The sequence below is a fragment of the Pipistrellus hanaki genome, assembly GCF_964339955.1.
Source record: "Pipistrellus hanaki genome assembly, chromosome: 8".
In the NCBI taxonomy this organism is placed as follows: domain Eukaryota; kingdom Metazoa; phylum Chordata; class Mammalia; order Chiroptera; family Vespertilionidae; genus Pipistrellus; species Pipistrellus hanaki.
Window position 1 is genome coordinate 82,705,903 of NC_140510.1, and position 11,071 is coordinate 82,716,973.

Genomic DNA, 11,071 nt, shown 5'->3' on the forward strand with positions numbered 1-11,071 from the left:
AAACTGGCAGTCAGATATTTCTCTCACAATCCTGAACCACTGGCTCTTAATCACTCACCTACCTGCCTGCCTTGTCACCCCTAAATTATGCCCCCCTGTGGGATCCCCTTTTCAGACCCCACATGATTCAGGGTTCGAGTTCTGGAGAAGGGCCACACACAAATGAAAAGAGACTAGAAGAAATTTAATTTGGCGATATCGGGGCCCAGGCGGTAGGTAGTCCAACTCTAGTGGGAGAACTACCCATTGCTCTGGCCCTGCCATCCCTTTTATTGGGGAAAACACCCATAGCACTTAGTCAGGAAATAACAGAAATCTACAGCTCACAATGTCTCAACTAAAGGTTGAGTGGTTAGAGCAATTAATGTTGTTGACAGCCTTCCTGGCTTCCTGGCCACGTCTCTCTATTAGTGAAACAGTAATTGGTTTCTGCCTCCCCACCCCCTGCTGGCCTGGTTGTCCCTAACTGCCCCCCTACTGGCCTGGTCGCCCCCAACTGACCCCCCCTCCTGGCCTAGTCATCCCAAACTGCCTCCCCTGCTGGCCTGGTTGGTCATCTCTCACTAACACCCCTGCTGGCCTGGTCATAGAGCCATCTTGTAAAGGCATGAGGGTCAACTTGCATATTACCTCTTTATTATATAGGATTATTTCCTTCTTTCTGGTTCTACAAGTTTTTCTGCCTCATTGTGTATACTTTCTCTATCCTGGTCCTAAAATATCCATTTTCCAGGAAATGCTAGCTTATTTTAGTGCACAGGTGAGAGCTAAGTGTGCTGGTTGCTATTGGAATGTCAGTTTCTAAGAGTAGACAGAACCACAGAATATATATGGAATGTATGTAGACACAGAGATGGATGATAGAAAGATAGGTAGATAGATGATGATATAGATAGATGATAGATATAGATAGATAGATAGATAGATAGATAGATGATAGTTTGTACCCCTTAAAATTGAGTGGTCAGAAGTTGGTTGTGTCCAAAATGAATGACAGTGGTTATCATTACAATTTTCAAATTGCAATGGGGATTTCTTTTCTAACTCTGAAAATAAATAAAAGTAAAATATTTAAGATGGGGATTCTTCTTCCCCTTTAGAGAATTATAGTCTTGGAGAGTCTTAAGGAAACTTAGGGTTTAACATACACAACAGTAATCATTTATTTATTTATTTATTTATTTATTTATTATTATTTATTATTTAAAATTATTGAGCCCTACTATATACTGTATGCTAGGCACTGAGAATAGATAAATAAAAAGTTTCAATCTTTTGAGGAAAAGAAATATTAAAAATAATTTTAACCAAATGCAATAGATAACAGAATAAGATATAGGAAGTAAAGAGTGTGGAAAGAAAATAAAGCAGGAGGCACTGATGAAATCCTAAAAGATGGAAAAAGCCAGGAAGAAGAAAAGATAGGTATGTTGAATGGAGTGTGAAACAGAAGTAGGAGTCTTTTCAGCAGAGAAAACATATGGGTGAAGACCCACAGATGGAAAAGAGGGTGAAATGTTCCAGGAAAAGAAATAAGTCCAGAATGACTAGTGCATTAAGAGACAGGGAAAACATCCCTGCCGTATGGTTATCCAACCTCTACCTGAATGCTTCTAGTGACTAGAAGTTAACTATTTCACAAGACTTCTTTATTATTGGACAACTTATATTGTCTGATTTTTTCTTCTTCTTCCTTTCTTCCCTTCTTCCTTTCTTCCCTTCTTCCCTTCTTCCCTTCTTCCTTTCCTCCTTCCTTCCTTCCTTCCTTCCTTCCTTCCTTCCTTCCTTCCTTCCTTCCTTCCTTCCTTCCTTCCTTCCTTTCTTTCTTTCTTTTGCTTATATCAAGGGGATATCTTCCTATTTTGACTAACACTTGTTTGTCTTAGTTTGGCTTCCTCTTTCACATGAGAATTCAACAAGTATTTGAGGAGAAACAAATCTCCTCTGCTCTTAGGTACCAGTGCCAATCCCTTCAGCCATTCCCTGTTAGATATGATTTTGAAATATCTTTCCCATTATAAATTCTTGTTGTCAAGTGTTCTCCTCACAATTATATCAGAATGCAATATAATATCCCAAGTGATAATAGCTAATAGTTATTGATTGCTTAGAAAGTACAAGATACTATGTAAAACACTTAATATGTATTATCTTATTTAATATAATCGCCTCATTTCCTCTTGCAGATGGGAAAATTGGAATCCAAGGGAGCCTGGCTTCAGCACCTGTACCATAAAGCTATATCCAAACCACTACAAAATGGATTGCTCACTCTCTTTGACCCTAATATTATCCTTTTATTAATACAGCCTATATGAACATTAAAAGTCATTTGAAAGTCATCCTGTAACCTCAAATCATAACTTTTTATTACAAACTGGAAAATAACACTTTCCTAACCTTCCATAAGTAAAGTACACTGCCTCCTCCTTCCTCTTCTCTTCTTTCCTTTGTAAATTGTCCCTTAAGACAAGGATGACTGTTACTTGATGGTAGCATGAGGATTCCCAAGTTCACATTCTGAAATAATAGCCTGAGTGTACTTTAGATCTGGAATAAGCCTTATTTTAACCCCCAAAACAAGGAACTAAAGTGGCAAGAGTTCTGTTAATTGGGCTTTCTGCCTATTAACACTGTCATCCATATAAAAGACCTATGAGAAAACTGAGATCAAAGACTTTTTCTGAAATCTGTGCTTATAGGTTATAATACATTTTGGAGTTTGGTAAACTTTCTATGATGTACATAAAAACACATTTTTATTGCACTTCAAGCTTATTTACTTATTTCTAAAATGTGTTTTCATCTCACCCAGACGACGTGGCTCAGTGGTTGAGCATTGACCTATAAACCAGGAGGTCACGTTAGATTCCCAGTCAGGGCACATGCCCAAGTTGCGGACTTGATTCCCACTGTAGGGTCTGCAGGAGGCAGCCAATCAATGATTCTCTCATCATTGGTGTTTCTATCTCTCCCTCTTCTCTCTGAAGTCAATAAAAATATACTTTAAAAAATAAAATAGCCCTAGCCAGTTTGGTTCAGTGGATAGAGCCTGGGCCTGAGAACTGAACGGCCCCAGGTTCAATTCCAGTCAAGGGCACATGATTCTCTCTCATCATTGATGCTTCTATCTCTCTCACCCTCTCCCTTCCTCTCTGAACTCAATAAAAATATATTAAGTAAAAATAAATAAAACACTTTCATCTCATTTACTTTTTATTGATTGACTAAACTAATAAAATGTTCATGGCCGCTATGCGACAAGCACCATAATTAATAGGTAGATCTAATTTCTTTTAACAATTAAATGGTATTAAGGGAGTAAGTGGAATAGACCCAGAGGAGATGAAAAGCCTGGAACATTTGAAGACATAGTTGACTGAATTGTATAAGGTCTAGTTCATTTTAACATGATTTAGAATTTTAGATTTGGGGACTAGAGTTTAATTATAAATTTATTATTCTAAAAATTATTTTAATACATAGAGTGTACTGCTCCAAAATTTTGAAGCTAAGTCTTCCTCTTTCTCTAGTCATTCTGAGGGAAAGTTACAGGGGTAATATGGGGATTGGGGAGAAAGTGTCAAAATTGATCCAAAGTTAAAAGAGTATCAAGTTGTAGGAATGTCTGTGAAAGAAAAAACAGTTCTATCATCAACTGAGCTAAAGTGCCATCCACTAGATAAAGTTACAACAGAAAATACTGTAAACAGCTGAAGTTAATTTTCTTTCTTCAGGTCATAAGTCTGGAATTAGATTTCACTTCAATAGACATCAGGAGTCATTCTCTGATATGCTCTTCGGAGCCCATCTTCTTCATGAAAGATAAACTCTTATCTTAACTATCCCGTCTTTCTGACTCTTTGCTGCACAAGGACTCTTTCCTGTCGTTAACTAGCATCCCTGTTGCTAACCATTTCCAGTGGAACGTATCTTCATTTTCCCATTATTTTAAGAGTTACATTACAAACCCAGCAGGGTAGCAACTGCATTTAATTGATTTTCTCTATTACCTAACATTTCTGTTTGTGATTAATGTGATTTTTTTCACACTTTTTTTAGTATTTGTTGTTTGCAATTGAGAAAAGTGACACAAATGGAGCCATTTCAAAATGGAGTTGGAACCATCAGACCAGAGAAATGGCCTTGTACATCTTGTTCTTTGAACCCTTGAAATGTTTGCCTTTGGCAGAATAACCTTTTTTTTTGCGGGGGGGCGGGGGGACAGGGAGAGCAAAGCAGCATTGACTTCCATACAGGAAATTGAACAATCTGACAACAAGGACTGAAAATTACAAACACATTTTTTAGAATCAATAAACAGCCATGTAGAGTTAAGGAGAACTTAGCCTATTGGCACCAACAGAAGTTCCTTCCTTCCATTCATGTAATTGTTTCCCTTCCCTTTTTCATAAAAACCCATTACCTACACCCCATAATCAGGACAAAATTTGGGTTTCTGCCTAAATCAGTGCTTCCTGAGTAACTATTCTTTGATCTTAAGTCAATGCTTATTGCTGCTCACAGGTGGCTCTTGATTTTTTGGTTAACAAATATGGGGACCTGAAGCAACCTTATCTTCATGGGCCAGAGTCCCCTGAAACCTGACAAGATCCCACATGAGCCTTTTTTGTGCTCACTGCTTCCATGGGCCACACACCAGCCACTTCTATCAGGCTGCTGACTTCCCTTTTTTTCGGTTGAGGTCAGTGACTTTCTTTGAGGTCAGTAGGGAAATTCCCTCCGGGAGGCACTGCCCTGGGGGTGCCCATGTGGCCGCTGCCACATAAGAAACTTTCCTCAGGAAGGGCTTCTTTCATGCCTGTCGGCAGTTGCCTGGGTGCTGAGAAGCTCAGAGCCACTGGCAGGGTAGTACAAATTTTTGTTGTGCATTCTCACATGTTTCTTTTCTTTGCCTCTATTGTGTTATTTGTCATAAGAAAGAGATTCAAAAGGGGCCAACATAAGTATACATGTTATAAACCTGTTATCTGGGCTGGCCCCTGAAAACTGGCAATTTCTGCAGATCTGACCAGATGAGCAGTTATTTAAACAAATTTATTGTGGGTTAAGTGCACATGAGGTAAAAGTGTTGCTAAGGAATTCTTGGAAGATAAAGCAGCAAAATTAGTGAGCACAGGTAGAGCATTTAAGAGCCAGAAGGGCACTGGACACCTCAGATGAGGTGGCCATGAAATGGGTTAGGAGCAAATAAAACCTCTTGGAAATATTGGCGCGGTACCTTGCTTGTAGGGTTCTCAGCTTAACCAAGTGGGTAAGGAAGGTCACTACTTGGCAGGCACAAGAACCTCAGGGTATTTTGGGGACCTCAAGACAAAGAGGAATTAACCCAAATCTCAAAGTACGACAGGTGAAGTCTAATGGCAAGTAGTTGGCTTGGCCTCTTAGTTCCAAGAGACTGATAAAAGTTTAATCTGAAAAAGTCTTATTGAAAGCTCAAGCAAAGCAGATTTTAAAAAGTCTATACAATCAATCATCATATTTGATGCATTAATATAGATAATCAGGCCAAGTATATCAAAACTAGACTTAATTATAGTAAAACCAATTTGCTTGCAAAATATCTTTGATAAAAGTGTAGATAATGGAGAGAGAGAAAAAATTATATTTCAATAGAAGCTATAATACACACTTATGGATACTAATTCTGTTCATTGCCTTTGAGGTTTTATTTTCTACCTGTAAATTGGACTGAATCCTAAATTTTTTTAATTTGCTCAAATATTTGGCTACAACTCGTCAAACCACTGTTTCCAATTTCTTTCCCACTTTGGACTTGAAGTCATTGTGGACTAAAGCTGCCACTTTCTGGAAGCCTTGCAATGGACTGTAAACAGTTTGATATAAACTTCACAGAAGTCTATACCACAAATGCTCATGCTTAAACAATCTTCATGCCTGCTGTTCCGTAAGCCACTTGGAAAGTCCACATGAACAACGGATGACATCATCAGAGACATTTCAAAGAGCAAACGATGCTTCAACACTAATATCTAAAATTGTTCTTGACTGACTGCCCCCCCGCTGGTTACTTACCATTAACCTTTGTTTTTCTTTTGTTCCCATGGAAATGTCTCTTATTAAATACCTGATTGCTAACACTCCATGGTCCTTGACCTTTTCATCTGGCTATGCTCAGACATTTCCCCTATGCAGGTCTAATCTCCAAATTCAACTTAGCGTTTTGTTTGTCATTCTAGAAATTCTTGTTATAAAATTTTGTCTGCTTTACATAGCTCAGTGTTGTACAGACACCACTTGGATAATGATTGCTCAGAGATTTGAGGTAATCACTAAGTCCTATGAGAGCTCATGTGAAAAACTTCAAGGAACTAGCTTCAGTTGTTTGCCCTTAAAGAAACATGACAGTAAGACCTTCCTCTGTTCTGGTGCTCATGTTGTTTAAATGTGGCCTAAAAGGTCTATGAAAACCACTTTCCCTTCAACATGAGACATGGTATACTGGAAATAAGCCTTCCCAGTGACAGATAAATGAAGCTTTCAACAGCTGACCAGTGTTGCTTTCCAATGGTTAATCAAAGATGCTTTCAAGAAAAGATCTCAATCAAAAGGAAGAAATATGAAAGTGAAATAAATGGAGCCATTTCAAAATGAAGCCTCCTTCACACCTTGCTCCTTGAACCTTTGGACTGTTTGACTTGGACAAAATAACCTTTGGACAGGGCCAGAGCAGCCTTGTCTTCCAAACAACTGTTTGTGGAGCTAACAGGAAAGCAAACATCCTGATTACAGAGATTGAAGACTAAAGGCCTTTTCTCAGAATCAGTAAACATCCGTGTAGAACTCTTCATTTCTATAAGCATCAATAGAAATTCATTCCTTCCTTATGTAATTATTTCCCTTCCCTTTCTCTTACGGTTCCATAATTAGAACACAATTTGGATTTCTGCCTAATTTCATGCATCCTGAATACCTAGCTATTCTTTGAACTCAAAAAAATGCTATTCAATCTCAATTTGCTTTTTACTTTTAGGTTAACAATGTAATTGAGAATTGATGTTGCCACTAATATTAAAAAAAGAAACAAACAAACAAAAACAGCACAATATTAAGGCCTTTTTAGCACATATTGTTGTCTGTGTCCATGAGTCTTTCTATTATTTATTCTTTCCTTAATCCCTTCACCCATCTCATCCAGCCATCAACCCCCACCCCTCTGACAGCTGTCCATTTTCTGTCCATTTGAGTCTGTTTATGTTTTGTTTATTTTGTTCATTAGATTCCACATTTTATTTCTTAGACTTCATACCTGTTTGGAATTCTTATCTCATTTTCAATTGTTATATATAATTTATACTATTAATATGTTTCCTCAGTAATCCCCACTCTACTTCAATATTTTTACTATATCTTTACTTGTTTTTCTTTTTATTCTTTCTTATATATCATTTATTTCTCCATTAATAGGTTTATAGCTTTTTTCATTTATAGACTATTTCTCCCACTACCTTGCTTTGTAATAGAATTGCATATTTGGGGCAATTACAAAGATTGAAATTAAAATGCTTGCATTTAAAATAATTGCTTGATGAATGACAAAGGCCAGTTCATACCATAAGACTGTGTCCTCTCCTTAAATGTAATACATATAATTTTCCTGTGCTCTGTCTTCTAATTTATCTGTATTTCTTATTTTCACAATGTTCTTTCATTTCATCTTCTTTTAAATCTTTAATCCTAATTTTCTAGCCCCTTGATTTTCTTATTCTTCCCTCTTAAATAACAGTGGCACACATGTGCTCTTTCCACCAGTGTCCTCAAATCTTCTTTCCAATACCAAGTCTTAGGACTAGTCTAGACAAACGTATGAAGAAAGAAAAACACCTTTCTTTGCCCTTTCACCCTCCACTTAAAGTTGTCTTCCCTTCTTTTGGCACCACTATTTTCTAAAGGTCTCTTGTGTTCTTCTGAGTCTAGTTGGTCATAATGGGTTTAGGTGAGCCCTCTGTGTTACCCCAAATTCTGGACTTTTTCTAATCCTTTCTTCCTGCAACAAAGACTTTTCTGCCCTGGGTCCCATTCTCTTAGGGTGCACCCAACTTCCATATCACCTGATTTCCCAAAATGAACTAGTAGCTTATGTATTCTCTTTCCCTAGGCAAAGGTATAATTAGCTGGGGCCTTTTAGGGATTTTGGCTAAAGAGGAATAATATGAGGCATTATACTGAAAACATTTTAGCACACCTAATTTCTATCCCCTCTAAATATGCCATGTCCAGCAGAAATTGAATAAAATAGAGAAAAACTCCAAAGTGGAAAATTGATTTACCAGCTATGTTATAGAATGAGGGAGAAACTTATTAAAGTTTCTAAGGATAAAATTTCTCAATGATATATTTTATTCACCTAAGGGTTTTGTGGGTTTCTTTTAATCTTCTCTTGAGGATGTTTTTTATTAATTCCTTTTTTAGAGAGAGGAAGGAGGAAGAAATGAAGAGAGGAAGAGAGGGAGGGAGAGCGGGAGAGAGAGATTGCCTCCAGTATGTGCCCAACAAGGGAATCAAACCTACAACCTTTTGGTATATGGGACAATGCTCCAATCAACTGAGCCATGTGGCCAGGATCTCAGGCCTTTTTTAAAAAAATTTTAGATAAAATGGAGTTGTAAGGAAAATATATAACTTTGGAATTTTGTTTATCCAGCAATAATTGGTATTTCTCTTCCTCTATGCTTTGATTTTTAACTATTGAGTTTTCATCACTTAAGAACTTTTCTGTATATAAGTTTCTTTTTTTCTCTCATAATCCCTTCTCCTTTTATCATTATGTCAAATAAAATATATAACCACATTGCCCCAATCTTTCTATAACCTATTTGCTAAATGTTTGACACCATTTATAAAGCAATTTGAAATACATTTGGTTCTTACCCTATGAGATAAATACAGTAAATCTCATGTCCATTTGGGGAAATGGGAAAGCCAGTGCTCAAATTGTGATGTGCTACTCAAGTCTTATAGCTGGTAAGGAGCAAAACCAAGAACCCAACTCTTGTCTTTTGACCGTAATCACCTACCCAGACTCTGAAAGTGGAAAATTACCATGGGGTATTATGAGAAATTTTACTTTGTGTTTATTTCAGTAAAAAATAGAAAGAAAGAAAGAAAGAAAGAAAGAAAGAAAGAAAGAAAGAAAGAAAGAAAGAAAAGAAAAGAAAGAAAAATAGTAATAATTTAAAATTTATGTCCAAACCCACACGCATGCAATCACATAATGCCTTAAGATTTAAAATCCTACCCACTAAATTCACAAAGGAGAGAGAACATTTACTTCGCCCTCTTAATCTACACATCAGAACACTTAAGTAAGGGTTCAGGCACTATAAGCAAACCTAGAATGAGATAAGTTGCATAGATAAAATGTTGGTTTCTATGATGCATACAATTTGCATAATATTTATATTGTTCATTTGAGGCTGGGAGTTACCAGTCTAGAATGAAGTATATTGAATGCTGGCTGAATTTCTCTGGTTTTCAAACATTCTTCTGAATACATGGTAACTCACAGAAGCCAATTCCTTTTTCAATCTACCAAGACCATATCTGGTAAGGATCTAGTAGCTGGCTTTGTGATTTAAAAAGCAAACATGAATGTAAGCGCAAAAAAAAAAAAAAGATGTGGCAATGAGCAGGATCATATTCTGAAAACATGGCACATACATTGGATCTTGGTTAGCATTTCTAGTAAATAATTTTTAGATAACTAAAGTATCTTAGAAGTTTTTCTGTACCAACAGCCTTCAAACTATTCCCTTTTTATATCTTACTTTTCAACCAAGATTTCTATGCTTTTGGTTTTCAAATACATTTCTCTCCCATTTATTATACCTTTCATCTCATACATTTTGCCATCTCATTTATAACTAAATTCATTTAAAAAAAAATTTGTAAAGCATCTTGGCCAGAAACAGAATTCAACACCAGTTCCAATTCAGCCAGTAACAAGCCGCATCCTTTCCTTTGCCCAAGGCATATCCTGGTTTACTCTTTTAATTTACTGAAAGGCAAGTTTCAACTCATGCCTTTCGCTGGAAGATAGATGCAGGGATGATTTTCAAGTATTTTATTTCCTGCTTTAAAGATTAAATTAAAACTCTTTTCTTTTTCCTTCATCAGCATCATCAGGCTTGCCTGTCGCACTGCCCCAGAGCTCCCCTGCCTCAGTTGTACTCACCGGCTGCCTCTTGACTCCCAGCCAATTCTTCCAGACCAGGATCCGAAGCTGGTGAAACTGGGAGGCCATCCTTCAAACACCCGAACAATGTGGTTTTTTTTTCCTCCACCCCTCCCTCAAAGAAAAAAAAAAGAAGAAGAAGAAGAAGAATTGGTTCAACTTGTGTGTCAATGGGCCAGAGCCTTTTCACGGCATAGCTTCTGTGGCGACTGGGGTAAGAAACCCACGATGTTCTCTGCCACGGGCGTTATTTTCCTGTACAAGGATGGGCTTCAGTCTTGACCCAGGAGCACTTCTCCACCAACTCTTCCTCCCAGGTAAGGACCCAGGCCAGTATCCTTCAGTGGCTTCTGCTGATATTAAAATAACCTCCCGTTGCTGCTCCTTGCACGATATCCAGACTCAAGAGAGAATGAATACCATTCAGATAATGCCCCACTGTGAAGAAGGAGGAAAAAAAAGAGTTGGACCTACACCTCCCACTCTCCATGAAATTAGCTGCCTGTCCACACCTTCCAGGAGTGCCACCTGCACTGCACACGTCATGAGGAATGAGGTGGGACCCTTGCCAGGCCAGTAGGACTTGTCCTACATTCCCTCGCCTTCTTTACTACAGAGTGCCTACTCCGGCAGAGGCAGGCAGGGCGTGAGGAGCATGTCACAGACTCTAGCCCAGTGACTCCTACAATATTTATAGTGTCGTTAAGATGTTTTAAGTCAGTAAGACCGGAGCTCAGCTAAAAAGCTCTGAACCTTAGCTCCTCATTAGATAGAGAAAGTTTTATGTTCATTCTAAACTTAACTTGAATGTTTTGATTTGAGGGGAAGTGACTATGGTGGCTAGGTACCAACTTC

The 11,071-nt window shown here is 37.8% G+C and overlaps 1 protein-coding gene across 2 annotated transcripts in view; it reads right to left on the reverse strand.

Moving 5' to 3' along the window:
• Positions 1–10,285, reverse strand: part of ABCA12 (ATP binding cassette subfamily A member 12) — a gene marked incomplete at its 5' end in the record, with an annotated part of 169,674 nt that extends 159,389 nt beyond the window's left edge. For both annotated transcript variants that reach the window (XM_084891430.1, XM_084891429.1), the window contains one exon: positions 10,217–10,285. In XM_084891430.1, the coding sequence (XP_084747556.1) occupies positions 10,217–10,285 (69 nt within the window). The remainder of the gene's footprint in view (positions 1–10,216) is intronic.
• Between the last annotated feature and the right edge of the window lie 786 nt (positions 10,286–11,071).